This window comes from Cydia fagiglandana, chromosome 18 (assembly GCF_963556715.1).
Source record: "Cydia fagiglandana chromosome 18, ilCydFagi1.1, whole genome shotgun sequence".
Lineage (NCBI taxonomy): Eukaryota > Metazoa > Arthropoda > Insecta > Lepidoptera > Tortricidae > Cydia > Cydia fagiglandana.
Window position 1 is genome coordinate 17,081,557 of NC_085949.1, and position 16,788 is coordinate 17,098,344.

Genomic DNA, 16,788 nt, shown 5'->3' on the forward strand with positions numbered 1-16,788 from the left:
CTTTCGACATACGTTTTTTATGAGGCGTTTCAAATTATTACTTTTAATTAAATGCCTAGACTTTTTTCATAGTAATTTGCGGAAGTGCCGCACTCTTAATATAGACGCTGCTTAAACCATCATCTTATTGATGTGACAGGCCAATGATGATGGTGAGACTTTTTCCATGCGTTTTATAAGATGGGTTTTTTATGGTTATAATTGAGGGGGGATTTAAATTTTCTCGGGGCAGAGGTGTACGGTTGGAGCCGGTAAAGGTTTATTTGACGTTCATAAGCGCATTGTAATATGCCTACTTGAATAAACTATTTTTTTATCTTATCTTTATGTTTACGTAAAATTGTCTTTTTTATGTTGAATTATTACACTTTTTGATCACGAGAAAATTCTAATGAAAAACTGAAATGCTTAAAGTTGGCTGCATAGAGTAAAAATACGGAAACATGTCAATTTATCATTTATTTTGTATTTTATATCGATAACGTTCTCGGGATTAGTTGCCAAGCGGACCCTTGATTCCCATCAGCCGTGACAAAATGCCGGGATAATGCCGGGATCCGAGGAAGATGATGATGATGTCTCACGACAGTTTAAATTCGATTATTACACTCCCTTTGTCCAACCAATAATTTCGTAATTTCGCGCAACTATTGAGATATCAAATTTCGAAAAGCAATACCGTTATAAATCTGCCGGTACATTAAAATCTCGATTATCCCGGCATAAGTTTGCAATAAATCGAAATGGGGAAAAACGCACGAGCGGGCCGCGGGGTAAAAAGAGACTATAAATTTTATTTCGGTACCTATGTGGAGAAAACAATCCATTTGCTGGCACCTAAATCTATGGGGTGCGGGAATGGGAATATGTAAATATAGGCACGGGGTAACGTCTTGATTCTTCACTGGAGAGTATGAAACATAACAGATTTTTAAAACAATTTTATAATTAGTGTATGAGGCTAGCATCTACGATATAATGCCGCTGGGTTTTTTAATCTATTTTAGCTTGAATTTAGTTTTAGTTCATTTTTACTTTCATTACATATATATAGTAGAACCCTAATCTAATATCTAATTGCGAGATCTATCCGAGCTAATTGCGAGTGAGACTAATTCGGATAGTCATAATTCGGACTTTTTTGCGATGAGATCAAACGAAAATACCATTTATCGTAAAAAAAACTGTACAGTATATTAAAAATTGACCTATAAATCATCGTTAAAATATAAAAAAACCTGAAAAAGGTTCTACTGTATTGGTATCTCACTAACACTTTAAAAATAACATCAAGTTTTCCTAGCGTACCTATCTGAAGTTTTTATATCCAGTTGATAATAAGCGGTTACCATAAATGGTTTAATAGCGTTAAACATAAACGTCCATCTACTCTAAAAATCCGTTAATAATCGTTTGTCCCTATCACATATTTGTGCTTGTTAAAATGGGACAAAAAACAAAGGTTTGCCAAGGTTTATGAAAAAGGGGGGTTAGATAGGCGTCTGTTTCACAAGTGTTAAATGCTCGTAGTTCAATATAGAATACTGAAAACCTTGCAATGTCTATTTCGCTTTTTACAAAATGTACCTATTCAAACGTGTAGGAGGACCTCACAATAAGCTGCATTCGAAATTTAACAACATTTACTTGATTTAATAGGTATTGTTTTGACTTTACATTCTATACCTATATCTTTAGGTTCTACAGAACAAATTCTAGTTGGTGCCAACCCAAACGCGATAAAATCAGGTGTTTTACGTACATGTCAGTGAATTTCAAAATTATCAAAATCACCTCATGTAATATAAGCGAGATGTATTGAGAATAATTTCAAATCATTAAACAAATTTAATTTCTCTTCTCTCGTATTTTAGCCACTCGCGCGTTTAAAAATGGATCCATTTTGCCTACGATCTCCGAAGCATGTCGCGTGGGTGTCTAAAAATTTATTTCAAATCAATATCAAAACAAATTGCGATATCAAAAGTCGCAATGGCGCACAATGGCGGTTGACGTATCAATTGCGCGGGCGCATATCGGCGCATCTAGCGACCTCTGCGCTCTCCGATCGCTGGATATGGTTATTTTACATACTGTTCAGTTTATGACGGAGACCTCTTAATTTTGTAATAAAGCTATGTAAACGGATTATATAGCGTAGAATGGCTATATTATAGTATATTATGCAACCGTTGTTTAAGAGAGGTCAAAAAAGGCGAGTGGCGTGAGTAACAATTTGAGGCGAAGCCGAAAATTGTTAATAAAGACGCCACGAGTATTTTTTACTCAGTTAAACAACGTTGCAAACAATACTTTTTCTACGAACACTTTGAAATAAAATTGTAAATTTAACAAATATTTTTAATTCAAGAAGTAGCAAAAATGAAGGGTACGCGCGGGAAAAGAATGAATGAATGAATGAAATTAAAAATAAATTCTATGGTTCACTTATTTGTCAGAGATGACATTTAAAATAAGGTTGGCAACACTGTATTTCATTCAATATTTTTTAAGTTAAGGGCATTACACGAAGTATCGTAAAATCGCCAAAAATATACTGCTTGTATGCACAAATTCTTTTTTGGGGAATAGACTTAAGACTAGCGATGTGACGAGTCCACTATTTTTCGATTCGAATCATTCGAATCGATTCGGCCACTGATCCGAGTTGAAATTCGAACTGACTCGACTCGACGGTTTGCGTGGTTCGCGACAAGGTCACGGGCCGCGGAGCCGCAAACGAGTCAAGCGGCAGTTGTTGTAAACAGAACCTTCAAGGCACCGAATTAAGGTTTATTTTTCAATGGCCATACTAGCAGTGAACTCGACTCGGGATGGCGAATCAAGCGGCAGTTGTTGTAAAAAGAACCTTCGGGCTACGGAATTAAGGTTTATTTTTGAATGGTCATAGTACCAGTCAACTCGGATTGAAACGGCGAATCAAGCGGCAGTTGTTGTAAAAAGAACCTTCGGGCTATCGAATTAAGGTTTATTTTTGAATGGCCTTAGCGTAGCGTTGACTCGGCTCGGAGAGTTGGTGAATTGGCGATTCATTCGCCGAGTCAGCGGATCGGATACCAAGTTACCAGTCAGTTTAGTGGCCGAGTTGATTCGGATTGCCAATAGTCTTGATTCGAATCAACTCATCTGTAGGTTGATTCGGATTATTCGAATCAGATAACTCGACTCGCCCATCGCTACTTAAGACTTGTCTTTACAACTACATATAAGTAGCTCTACTATCAGTTTCGTGAATGACAGTGAGAAGTGAAGACAGTGAGAAAGTTAAGGAAAATGTATGGAGTAAATGTACAGAGCCTCTACCGGTCACGTAAAGAACTAAAAAATTCAATTGGTACCATGAGTTATAGACGTTTTTACGCGAGTTTTCCATACTTGCCTAACTTCACACCTAAAACGCTCTCTTTCTAATTATATAATGAAAACTGAGCCAGAATTGTTCTGCGTAAATATTTAACGCGAGTAAACGTGACAGTGACACGAAAAATACGTGCGTTTCCAACGTGTCATTTCTGTCAACTTGTAATCACAACAAATACGCAGATTTTTTACAAATATCCATGCAATTTTCAACGTAATATGTATTAATTTATAACAGTACGTGCACTTCAAGCAAAACTTTAAGGGATAAATCAATTAATAGTTCGATAAAAGGCTGATTTAGTACAAAGGTAATGAGTTATACTTGACATCATATTTTCCTATTTCTACTGCTACTTTTGCGAAAATCACATTGCTTACGAGCAGTTTTTGGTTTTAGGCAAGAAGCTGATTGAAAACAACATTTCCATGAAAACCCGGATTGCATCATGTATGCATGCGTATGCATGTAGAAGTTACATATGTATTAAGAATTAAGGCTCAATACAAGGAGCGGTACATAGACATGTTGCTGTTTTTGTTGCTGGGTGCACATTACACATAAATAGTAAGAACATACCGCATGACCTATTATAATATTTACACAAGAATTGCTACGTATTTTATTAAGCATTATTATCTTAAATAAAATAAAACATACAAATGTTCTGTGAGTTTATTTATTTTTCTTTAAGTACTAAGTATTATTTAATTTTCCGTTGTTCAAATTATTGTGTTTGGTACCTAGGTAATCGTTTTTCATGTAAACTTGGTAACAGGAAATATAAAACTTTCTTCAAAAACTTGCTGGTGGTTCAGAATCTGAAAATTTAAATATGATTTAAACACATTTATTGCCAAAAACCCGCTGCGTGGGTTCATTTTGTATTGGAAATGGGGCGCTTGGCACTGAAATATACTCGAGATCATATAGGTACTATAAAATTAAGATCGCTATTAAGGTCATACGTAGGGTCTGTGCGGAAAGAGAAGAGTCGTAGGTATAATGTATGGGCTCCCCTAAATTTCACGACTCTTCTCTTTCCGCACACTCTATTAGATAATGTTACTTAGTAGTAGGAGACGGCCGCTGTCATGATGTGGACTGAAGCGGACCAATATAATACATACCTATTTTAATATTTTAAGATTTCTTCTCATGTGTGTACTATTTTCGTCATAGGTAATAAATATGTAGCCAAAATAGGCCTGTATAATCGCGCCGTATACTTTGCTTCCTATTTTTTAACACGCAAAGTCATAATTTTAACTCGATTATTAATGATGTTTACGTAATTATCATATTTTGCAATTTTTGTCTTGAATACAATATATTTTAATTTATACATTGTTTACTAACATTGACGTGTTTATAATTTTTGTAACTATGGCAACGTCAAATCTTTAAAAAATTGTAGAATGAAGGTTGAGTCAGTAAAATAGTGACAAAATTGGTCTTAGAGCATTTAATAACTGGAGTGGCCATTGAGTGCTTACTGTTAGGATTTAGGATTAGGGTTCCAAGCAGGAAAGAAAAGCTTGTTTTAACACCATATAGGTAATGTTTATTAATCTCAAGCAAGACTACATAGTAATGGCGTCTCTTACGAGAAGAAAGAACACCTACATTTGTTTTATATTGACAACCGAATAAATCAAATATCATAGTCGTAGTAGTCTCGAAGGTATACTCTTTATTTTTTTGTTGACATTATTACTTACCCCTCTGCCGAAAAACGGTTTACCCTTGAATTTCCGACAGACATTTCATCGAATGTTATTTGGAAGACAACGTTTCAAGTATTTTTATTTCATCGACAAGTTATTGCGTCGAAGAATCGATACTAGTAAATTTAAATCGGGGACTTTTAATTGGTACTTGAGTTATTTTGTATATAGTTTATATCGTGGTATTTCTTTACGGGTTTTCTTATTTCATTTTGTATTATATTTAATAAAATTGATTACGCGTAAAATTACTTCAATTTGTAATATTTCTTATCGAAACAAGGCTGCCATTTTCATTTTGGCCAAATTATAAATAGGTATAATTTAAGCCGTTCATTTCTGTGTAGGGTCGCAGTTCTAACCTAACCTAAACCTACTTTAAAAAGCCGTTCGTTTCTGTGTGGGGTCGCAGTTCTAACCTAACCTAAACCTACTTTAAAAGCCGTCCGTTTCTGTGTAGGGTCACAGTTCTAACCTAACCTAAACCTACTTTGAAAGCCGTTCGTTTCTGTGTGGGGTCACAGTTCTAACCTAACCTAAACCTACTTTGAAAGCCGTTCGTTTCTGTGTGGGGTCGCAGTTCTAACCTAACCTAAACCGACTTTGATAGCCGTTCGTTTCTGTGTGGGGTCGCAGTCCTAACCTAACCTAAATCTAAAATTCTTACAACAGAAAAATGTATAAATGTATAGTACGACATATAAAAATGTATTAAAGTAATACGTCGCACAAATGAATTGCGATGTTTAGTAGTTGTGCCAATCAAAATATTTTGAAACGAATTAGCGATCAAGTAATATTCGTTGAATATTATTTCTACGCAGTAAGAAAAATTGAAATAAATAGTATATGAAACAAAATAACGCCAAACAATATTACTAGTACTAACGTTTCGATGAATTGTTGTCGATGAAATAATATTCGATGAAAAGTTTGTCGGCAAAACAAGGGTACACCGCCGAAAAACTTGCACAATTGTGCAAACTTTTGTACAGACTGACATGGCTATTTGTACGTTACGTACAAATCATCTAGAAATAGCAATACATTTGATGTCCCCTCCGCCGCAAAAATCGGCAGACTGTTTTGTAAAGAAAATGACAGCGCCATGATTTTTAGTACGGTATTAATACAATGAAAGACTAAGTTTATGGGTTTTCTTTTTTTCGCTACTCTGGAGAGATGTAAAAAAATTATAATAGCTGACAGCGTGCCCAGTTTTTGCAAATATTCTCCCATTAAGGAGTTTTCTCATAAAGTCATAAAGGATTCTCCTTATCTCTACCCTCCATATTCACGGCTACCATCAGTATATGTAACATTACTTTCTGTGCATCTCACTTGCACTAATATGCGAGAGCGAGATGCATAGATAGTAAATTACGTAGACGTGAGAAAATTTGACAATTTTGTTATTTAGTTCATTAGGTGACTCCTAGAGGCGCTGTATAAAACTCCGATATACTCGTAACTCTTGCTCTGTTTTTTAGTATAGTTAGAAAGGGACAGTATCGTTTGGAGTGGAGTGAAGTTAGGTACATAAGACCGTAAAGAAACGTAAAACGTGACTCACGGCACGTTTATTCACCCAGTGTAAGTGAAAAATACTCTGCCAACTGATGGTAGAGGCTAAGGTAGGGTTTTAAAGGTGTATGCACAACCCTTTAAATGACAAATAAAAGTACGGGAGTAGAAAAAATATATTAAGAACGGGTCACTCACGACACGTATTAAGTCGAAAAACGCTCGACATGTTTCACTCCGTACCGAGGAGTGTCGTGACGAGGTGTGTAGAATGGATTTAAAATAAGTCCGTTTCGAACTCTTATACTACTGTACAACCTAGTTTACGGGGTTAGTAGAATAAAAATAATCAAATAACATCAAAGTGAAGGGTCTCACCCTTCATGCAATGTGTAACTCGCTTTACAAGATAATACGCCATCTCGTATGTATGAAATCACCTTTATTGCCATTACAAAATTTGAAAATGGGTAGTTTGCATACATTTCGTTATGACAGAAAAAAATATGTAGGTACATATTTTAAAAGACTCAAGAGTGTCCAAATTAAATGGCGAGTCCAGAATAAAAGCAAAAAGTGTAGTTTTAACAGAAACAGAAACTGCTTTACTAGAAATAGATGCTTAAAATATTGTAGATGTGGTTTAGAGTCAAACACATCAGCCACAATAACTTATCCCGCCAAAGTCGGTTAACCAAGTTGAAAGGACACGTATGTAATTATAATAGCCCCTAAATTACTAAAGCCAAAAGTTATTCACTATTCTGAACTAACTTTAGCCGTCCCGCAAAATTGTGAGTCCTAACCTAACTCCGAACTATACTAGCACCACACTATGTTACCATAATATCACCTAGAAAACCAGTTTACATGGAGCTCGAGATCTGGGGTAACTTATATGTAGAAACAGGCGACAATGGTTAAGTTTGGCGAGGCGCTTTGTAAGGTATAGAAATATTTCTTAAATGTCTCCATTGTAGCGAGGGCTATTTGGTTTTTAAAACTAAACCAAAATAACGTGACATTTAGGTCTGTAACTGTAGATCTACATCAGAATTCCCTTCAAGGAATGTCATTACTTGGATAAAGAATGAAATATCTGAATATAACTAAAACAGCACTTGAACTCGAGTAGGTGTGATTGAATCCCTTACATCACATGGCGACCCTACCAACGAAGCTAATAGCGAGTTAAAATAAAAACGTTATATATATAATACTTGTAGAACGTTTAAGAATGTGAAAAGAAAGTAAATCTGGTCCCCAGTTGACTTGGTTCTATAAAAATCTAGAGTTAGATCAAGATAAGTTTGCAACAATTTTGTTTTTTTTTTTTTTTTTTCATTTATTTATTAACATAAAATAATACATTTAAAAAAATCATGACAGCGAACAAAGCCCCCTGAGGCTTAACTGCCGCTGTAAATCGCTCTTATTTACTATTAATATTAAGTATATTAATAAGTGATAGCACACGCAGTGCAAGTGTTAAGCCAAGCGCGCACCACGATTTTTTGTCGCGCGATAATTTAGTCGCAGAAATGTAACGTATGGGTTTATATGGCGGTGCGCGCATATGCGACAAAAATATCGCAGCGATTTTAAAATTGTGATTTGTTACATTTTTCCGCGACAGCGCGCGACGCGATTGTCGCAAAGTGAATTGCAGCATACGAAGCTGTATGGCCCCGCGCGCACTGCGATAATAAAATCGCAGCCGGGACCTCAGTCGGCATTTCGCTCTCCAAGCGTCAACATATCGGAACCTGCTTCTCCAATGGAGTTACAAGATGAGACGCTAGATGTTGACCGTTTAATTATAGAAATAGAAGGAGATCACCTTTGTGGTATAAATACTCAGTCATACAGCGATTGCATATTGTTTCACGACAAGCGACTGGTACGACATCCATGTCGAGAATGAACAAATCGTCGACTTTTTCATCGCAGTGCGCGCACTGAATTTTCTGCGATAAATTACAGCGCGATTCTAAAATCGTGTCGCAAAAATTAAAATCGTGGTGCGCGCTTGGCGTTATTCATCATCATTTCATAGAAGTTTGACGTTGGAGACTTATATTGGTCTAACTCTAGCAGCTCTCTATAGGATATGCTATTATCCTTGAGCCTTCGTCTCCCCCGTACTTGGATAGCAACTGGAATACCTCAGCTTTTTGCGGGCTCCAGAGACCTCCCTCTATTTCATGCGACCCTAGTAGAACCCAGTCACGTGTGTATAAATTATTAACGCGGTTCGAATCCCGCCGGTGCGCCAACTAACAATGAAGGTGTCTTATGGATATTCACTAATATAATGTTTGTCAAAGGGTTGGCCACTGATCTTGTACCTAAATGAGACATTATGCTTTACGCAAGGGAATTCATTTGTAAAATTTTTAATTAAGTCTAATCTTCGAAATATTTTTTTATCAATAAAAAGCATCTCTTATTTTAACTACAATCTATCGAGAAATTCGATAAAATGATCGTAAGGACTTAATAATTGATATTAATATCATTTTAGTGTTTGCAAAATGGCACATACCTATTTTAACTTGTCAGCAGTGCCGGATTTAGACATTTGCCGCCCGTAGGCTATGCCGATTTTGCCGCCCCTATCCGCCTCGCTTATAGGTTTTTTAAAGTACTTTCCTGTCAGAGGCGTTTAATTTTATAGTACAACACACCATAGCCATATTAAAATGCATATAAGGTGACGTCACAAATGTCACATTCTACATACAGATTTATATAGGCCGTTTTTGTCACTCAATGACGATGCAACCTCTTTATATTTGCCTGATCTGATCGGTGACCGGTGGGTACCGCTGGGTTTTGGCCATTGAGAATCAAGGTGAGGCATTGGCAGTCAGGCTGGATATAGCTAAGGAGTTCGGTCGGGTCTGGCATTGAGTCTGCTCGAAAGACTATGCCATACAAATGGATCGCTAGCTTTTTATCCGGTAGACGCATATGAGCCGTATAGTAGACGGAAGCTGCTCCGATAGCGTGGACATTACAGCTGGCGTTCTACTAGGTTCTGTGATATCATTCAATGATATGGGATCACAATAAAATGTAGTTAGTTAAACGTACACGCGAGCGTAGCGAGCGCGAAATTTTTTCGAGAAAATAGTACGTAGGTAAATTTTTAGGGTTCCGTACTTCAAAAGGAAAAAACGGAACCCATAATACCACGAAGATACAAGAATCGACGACCATCCCAAATTTATAATGTAGTCAGATGGGTCATGGGTCACAAACAATGTAGGTACTTAAATGAAAACGCGAGCGTAGCGAGCGCGAAATTTTTCGAGAAAATGGTAGGTACATTTATAGGGTTCCGTACTTCAAGAAGGTCTTAACATGACAGAGGGCGGCAAAATCGACAAATTATGCTTTCTTAAAATTCTGGTCTACCCTATCTGAACAGCACATAAAATATTTTTTGACCCAATTTTGCCGCCCCCTAAAATCTGCCGCCCTAGGCTTCAGCCTACTCAGCCTAGTGGTAAATCCGGCACTGCTTGTCAGTGATAAACATTATTTATATCCGAAATTTGAAAGTTATCAACTAAAAATAATTATCTCGGTCAGATTCATGGCCCATTTTGACAAAATATTACAGCCGAATATTTAAAAAAATTATAAAAATATCCAAATAACATCTTTTAATTTGTAAGCGATGACACACACGACCATAAAGTAATTTTACGAATGTTCCGTCATCATGTTAAAGATATGGGGACATAAAACCATCCATGAGTCACCTGAGTGGAAATATTTACACATAAATATGAATTTTGGAGAAAGTTATAACATACGATAAAAGGCATACTTTGCAATTTTTCAAACCTTCGTTGGGCTTCATTTATTTGACAAGGTTCACTGCTTTATATTTCAAATCTGCCGAATGTGCCTTTAATTTTTCCACATTTTTCAATAAATAAATAATAAGAATACAGGTTTAACAGCATGATTTCATGATTGTAACCAGTTTTAAGAAGAACTATAAGCTCAGATAGACTGTGCGAGGACTCGCATGCGAGATTCGTTACATCCAAATCAAACGATCGACCAATTTAACGTAACTCAACTCAAACTCGCATATGAATTCTCGTGTCGTCTATACAAGTTATAATTCGATTTAAGACACCAATCCAAATAACTATTCTTCATAACAATGAAACTTGTTCTCGCCCTCCAAAAACTATCCGTTACAAATCTATTTGCGTACCAAACTTGCAAAAACAAAATGCCGTATTCGAACTTCAAGATATTCACAAGAGACGACACGTACTAGATCCATTCTAAATACGTTATAGTTTAGATATCAGCTAGTTCTCATTTGCAGCGCAATTCGGGCAACCAACGTCACTTTTACGTTAGATAGAGTAAGATATCTATTAGATGTGAATTGGATCTCTAAGTCATATCCTGTGGAAATAGTTCAAGAGTATCTCCAGAATCGCGCAAATGTCAAATTTGACAGGTTAGATCTTAAACATATCGTTATCGTATCTTGGTGATGTCTAAAATATATCTAATAGATATCTATTAGATATCTATTTCAAAATCCGAATCGGGCCCAAAATGTAATCAAGTCCGATTCCCTGAAGCGACTGCACTCACATCCAATCCAATTTGCATCCCGATCTCAATTCAATTAGCTCATTAGACATTGAGTGCGATCCTAACTTTTTAACAGTGTTGGAAAAAGGTTTCTGTAATTAGTGCATTAGATCGAATTTGTTTACACTTAAGGCTCGCTTTAAATCCGGCCCGGGTTTTATTGTCTTTTTTAATGTTCCCACGGATTGTGGGATTCGCTTAAAATGCCTAAAAATGTTTGCCTTTATCACAGGTTCTGTGATTTTAATTTTATCGCTCACGATACAATCGTATGAGGGACTCTTTTTATCATTTATCGTCAGGGATAAGTCGTGAATAACTATCATAAACATACCTAAAACGCCAACATTGCCCTGCTTAAAAACTATGTATTATCTTTGTTTAATGTTTTGACGACTTCCCGATATTTCGGCACAGTTGTAATTAAAATCGTATATTGTCCTTAATGTTCTGAAATTTAATTGTAGACTTATAGTTTTGGAGTTATATGGATCTTTATTTTGTTCCAGCATCCGTACCCCTCAGAAGACCAAAAGAAGCAGCTAGCACAGGACACAGGGTTAACGATACTACAAGTAAATAATTGGTGAGTCTTAGAAATTAATCAAACTGCAATGTTTCTTTCACGATTTTATAGAAAAAGAGGACAGAAAATCTCCCGGAACCGTAACAAGTTTGCAATTGTTTATCGACAAGATAAATGCCAATGAAAAACGAAATGCACCAGGATAAAAAATGGAACAAAGTGGAACGTGATCATTTCCATACATTACTTATTTAAGTTTCTATTGGCGTTTTCTAAAAACGAATTCCAATAATATGTATTTGCTGTATTACTGAGAAACTTTAATACAAGCTGTCTGATGGAGAACTAGAAGAAATAGCAAATTACTTACTCATATTTCAATATGACAGCAAATATTAATTGCAATGAATGTCAAAAACACCTCGTAATATGCAAATACTTGCATCGTAAATTAATACCAGGTTATGTTCGTTGAGGTAACTTTAAATGTACGGAAAAGTGGCTCCCCGCGGAGCGCGCGGTTTCGGGACAACGTGACACGCGACCGGATCTATAAAATGTGATAAGTGACATTTGGACATCTTATTCGAGCATGATAGCCTGGTGTTTGGCAATTTGTTATTACTTTTTTGAAGACTTCTATCGCATTTTTCTGTCGTATTTTTGTGATAAAATGGCGTGAACTTGCACAATGTTTATCAATATGAACCAATGCAACAATTTTGGTTACTTACACTTCACAATAATTAACTAACATTTTAAATACCTATCAATCAATATTCAAAGGGGCACATTTTAATAAAATCATGAGTGATGAGTACATACATTAATTACCTCACAGTATTATAAGTTGCACATCATTACAGTCAGAAAAATAAAACCTCAACAACAGTATCGTGGCAATAGAACATTCCTTCAAACTCTCCTAAATCGTCTGTCTAATGTCACTTTCTACTTCACCCACATCAATTACGTCTTCAAACGACAGCGTTGCATATTGTCAAATGCCATCTATTCCCGGGTCAGTTAACATGGTTGAGGTGATCATTGGCTCGCGTAAAACGCGCTGTTTACGACGAAGGCGATGGCATTTAGTGCGACTGGTAATGAGCGCCGCGCGCCATCAGACCTGATTCCAGTATGTTTCTATAATAATAGTTGAATATCTGTGGCCCCAGTGAAAAAGGGTACAAGTCTCACGCAGCTTAGGAGTAAAAGGGCACAGGTGTGACTTAGAACTTACACCCTTTTACAACTGTGCTGCCCAAGACTTATACCTTTTTTCACTAGGGACACAGATATGTTCTGGAGGTTTTGTTTGACTTGGCAGGGACCCCGTTTTGGATTTTTTTCTCTTTGAGTTTGTTTAGATTTTAGTATATTTTTGCGAGTAATTTTTCGGTAAGATTAGATATGTTTGCGGTGGGCCAAGAGTTGGCCTTCTAAAATCCCTCCGTCATTTATGTATGCTTCTATATTATTTGAAGATGTATTCTAGAGATATTGTTTGAGACTTGAGATTCCGTTTCGTAATTTTTCCTCTTGGGGTTTGTTTAGATTTTACTATTTTTTTACGGGGTTAGATTGCGATGTGCCTAGAGTTGGTCTTCTAAAGTCTTCTAAAGAACTTTGTGTCCATCAGCATGACATTAATGTCTGCTGTACAAATTCTTTAGTATAAAAAAATATTTTTAGAAGGGCCTATTTAATGATTACATGAACATTTTTACATTACCATCATCTGAACATTTTTAACAGGGTAGTAGAAACAGAAACCATATCGGATTATTAAAACTGCAAGACTTCGCACCGTACGGTCATCTTGAATGTATTAAATAGTAAAAACTGCCTATTGATTATACCTAAGAATACGTTGATTATTAATACGACTACCTAAATGTCACTTAAACAGATTACCGATTCGATACGTCGATATTATTATTAATTTTACCCACTTAAACCTATAAGTACCAAGTACCAAGGCCGGCATTACAGTAGTAAATTACCACTCAAACAGTCTGCATCTCCATATAAGCCCGTGTGGGTGTCGCGGCAGAATCATAAAATGCGCGAGGAATGGCCCACGATACTGTCAGCCCTAAAATGGCCGACTTCAATTCGCGCCTTTTTTTTTTCGACCATAGAGATTTTATCTGTTTAGGGAAATCGAGGGTACGAGTGAATTTGCGTGTAGGTTGAGCCTTTTTGTTGCAAGTGACAAAAAGTGCATTGTTGCAACTGTTTTCGCTTTGGCGACCTTTTAAAGGATGCATTTTTTTGTATGAAGACTTTTTTCATTTTGAACCAACCGGCAGTTTAAAATTAAAACCTATTTTACCTTGAATTAATAATTAATGTTAATCAGGTACTTGTATTAATGGAACGGTTTAATACATATTAAAATGTATAGGTTTAAGTAGGTCTCCAGTTTTAAATTCTATGTAGGGTGACTGCTATAGTTATAGCCACAGTATATAGTAAATAGCCACTCTTAATATTAAGGTTCCAATTGGCTTGTATTTTTCTGATTTGTAAGGAGTGGCCAGTTACTACACAAACAGCCATGGGTAAAGCCGCATTGATAAAGTGCTCCATCTACTAATCATTAAAATCGTTTGTGATAAATATTAACTAGAACAAAAAAGTATCTCAATTAGTTTGTTTGTTATGTATATAGCAGTCACCCTACATAGAATTTATAACTGGAGAACGGATGACGAAACTCGAAACTATTTATAAAATGTTATGTACAGCTACAAAAAAACCGCAAGTCATAAATAGATAATTACACTTCTCACTGAAGCTCTCAGTATCTTAATCTCCATGCTGATTTCTAAATATCATAAAGATAATATTATTGTAATTAGCGTCTATTGACCGGAAGTGATATAAGTAGCTTTTGACTCAAGTGGCTCTCGCTCGATGGCTTCAATGATACCACTTCAAACTTCGTGATTTTAGGGACCTTTCTTATAATAAATTATATAGCTTCTGGTCACTATCATTGGACCTAATTGAAGCTGTCACCTGACCGTTGTCTGTCTGTCTGTAATCAAATCTTGCAAGTTAAATTTGATCCACTTCCCGGTTTCCGATTGAGCTGAAATTTTGCATACATACGTCAGTCGGGTGACAATGCAACATTATGGTGTCATCGAGCTGATCTGATGATGGAGACCGGAGGTGGCCATAGGAACTCTGTGATGAAACAACGCAACCTAATTGTGTTAGGGGTTTTTAGAATTGTCTCGATGAGTATTAGTTGTCTGTCCTAAGAAAAGTACAGTCAGCGATAAAAGCTTGTACCAAAAATGACATTTTTGCCAAAAACTTATTACGGTATATCTCAAGTATTTTCGCGACATGTTTCGGAGAGCCTAGGTCTCCTTTTTTAAGCACTAACAGAGCATGAGCAGCGGTGACGAAGCCCAAATGACTAAAAATTACTGAGTTTAACCGTAAAAAAATTAGACCTTACTTATAATTGTACGTCCCACTGCAGAACAATTCCTCCGGTTGTAAAATAGACAACAGTTTTAGTACAATAAGGTATTTTAGTTCTTCATTTAAAGAGCTTTCTCGTAAGATACCTATATTGCATTCATCTCTTTATGGGGTATAGTTTGATTTCTTTGTCATGTTGGTGTTTTGGTGACGGACGCACAATATTGATTTCAAATACAAGGTGGCCAAAAAATAAGAAATCGCGAAAAAAATTTGACTGTGTCATAAATTTTGGCTGGTCCGTTTCCTATGGGAGGGTAATTTTTTTTTCGCGATTTCGGGGTCGGTCCCATAGTAAAAGTTGCTCAGTATAATCCCAAAACCTCCCTGGCAACGAGAATGTACTTATTTTTTGGCCTGTATATTGCTATGTCACAAGAGAGGGTTCTAACTTACAGAGATGTGACTTATTTGAAATACTTGTATTTAAAATGCAAATACAAAATGCAAAATACCTATTTTGTATTTAAATACCTTTTGAAGAAAACTATTTTGTATTTTATTTGTAATAGTTTTTGGGACCTATTTTCTATTTTCAAAATACAAAATACTTTATAGTAGGTAGGTAATGTAGGTAGGAGTTACAATCTCTTCTGATGTTACAATCCTGGTAACTCTCTCATTCTTTTAACATGGAACTGTTGAATCTGTTTAGTAACGTCGCACATGACCACAAGCGTAGCAAGTGGTTAAAAAAGTGGTATCTTGAGTGTTGCGAGGGTTTCAAGGCACGAGAGGAGAACAAACTTTTCTGCCCTGGTGAAACACAAACGAGACGTTTTCATCACACTAACGAGAGGCATTATACTAGCAGTAAAACATTACAAATTAATGCTTTAAAAATTGGCCGTTAAAAACCATCATCCATGCCTACATCCTACCGGTTAATAAGAGCAAACAACTAGAAATTTGCACTTTAGATAGAGGATTGATTTCAAAGAATAAAGAGTCTTTTCAACTCGGAAATTCCGAGTAATACTTTTTAATTTAGACTAGGTATTCACTACTCAGAATACCTTTTATCGCAATGTATTTTGTATTTTTAAAAAGTATTTTGAAAATACCTATTTCGTATTTTGTATTTAAATACAAATTCAAAAACTATTTTGTATTTTGCATTTGAAATAGTATTATCAAGGAAGTATTTGTATTTTGTATTTAAATACTTTTTATAAAGTATTTTTCACATCTCTGCTAACTTATATGTACGTTAAGAGCGGTGCGCCCGTATTGAAACGTTGCTAGAGCATCTTGCAATTCCAGATTCGATGTATGAACTAAGTACTGACCTATAGATACAAGATGCAATATATACTCGTAGGTAACAGTTAATATAACCAGGATATTGAATCATATTCATCTACCAGGAACAGCACCGGCGATAAATCTTGATACAAAGTTAATGAACTCTGCTCATTGTCAGCGTATACACGTACAGATAATATTATTATGTTAGATGCCCATTATACTTTAATGACTCGGACATTGCCGCG

At 36.0% G+C, this 16,788-nt stretch overlaps 1 protein-coding gene and 1 long non-coding RNA gene across 3 annotated transcripts in view; both read left to right on the plus strand.

Annotated features, from left to right (window-relative positions):
* LOC134673403 (homeobox protein homothorax) overlaps positions 1–16,788 on the plus strand; it is a 343,072-nt gene that overhangs the window by 254,587 nt on the left and 71,697 nt on the right. For both annotated transcript variants that reach the window (XM_063531382.1, XM_063531383.1), the window contains exon 11: positions 11,775–11,851. In XM_063531382.1, coding sequence (XP_063387452.1) covers positions 11,775–11,851 — 77 coding nt within the window. The remainder of the gene's footprint in view (positions 1–11,774; positions 11,852–16,788) is intronic.
* On the plus strand, positions 3,225–4,050 carry LOC134673512 (uncharacterized). The gene is made up of 2 exons (XR_010099493.1): positions 3,225–3,692; positions 3,782–4,050. It is a non-coding gene; the product is annotated as an uncharacterized LOC134673512 (long non-coding RNA).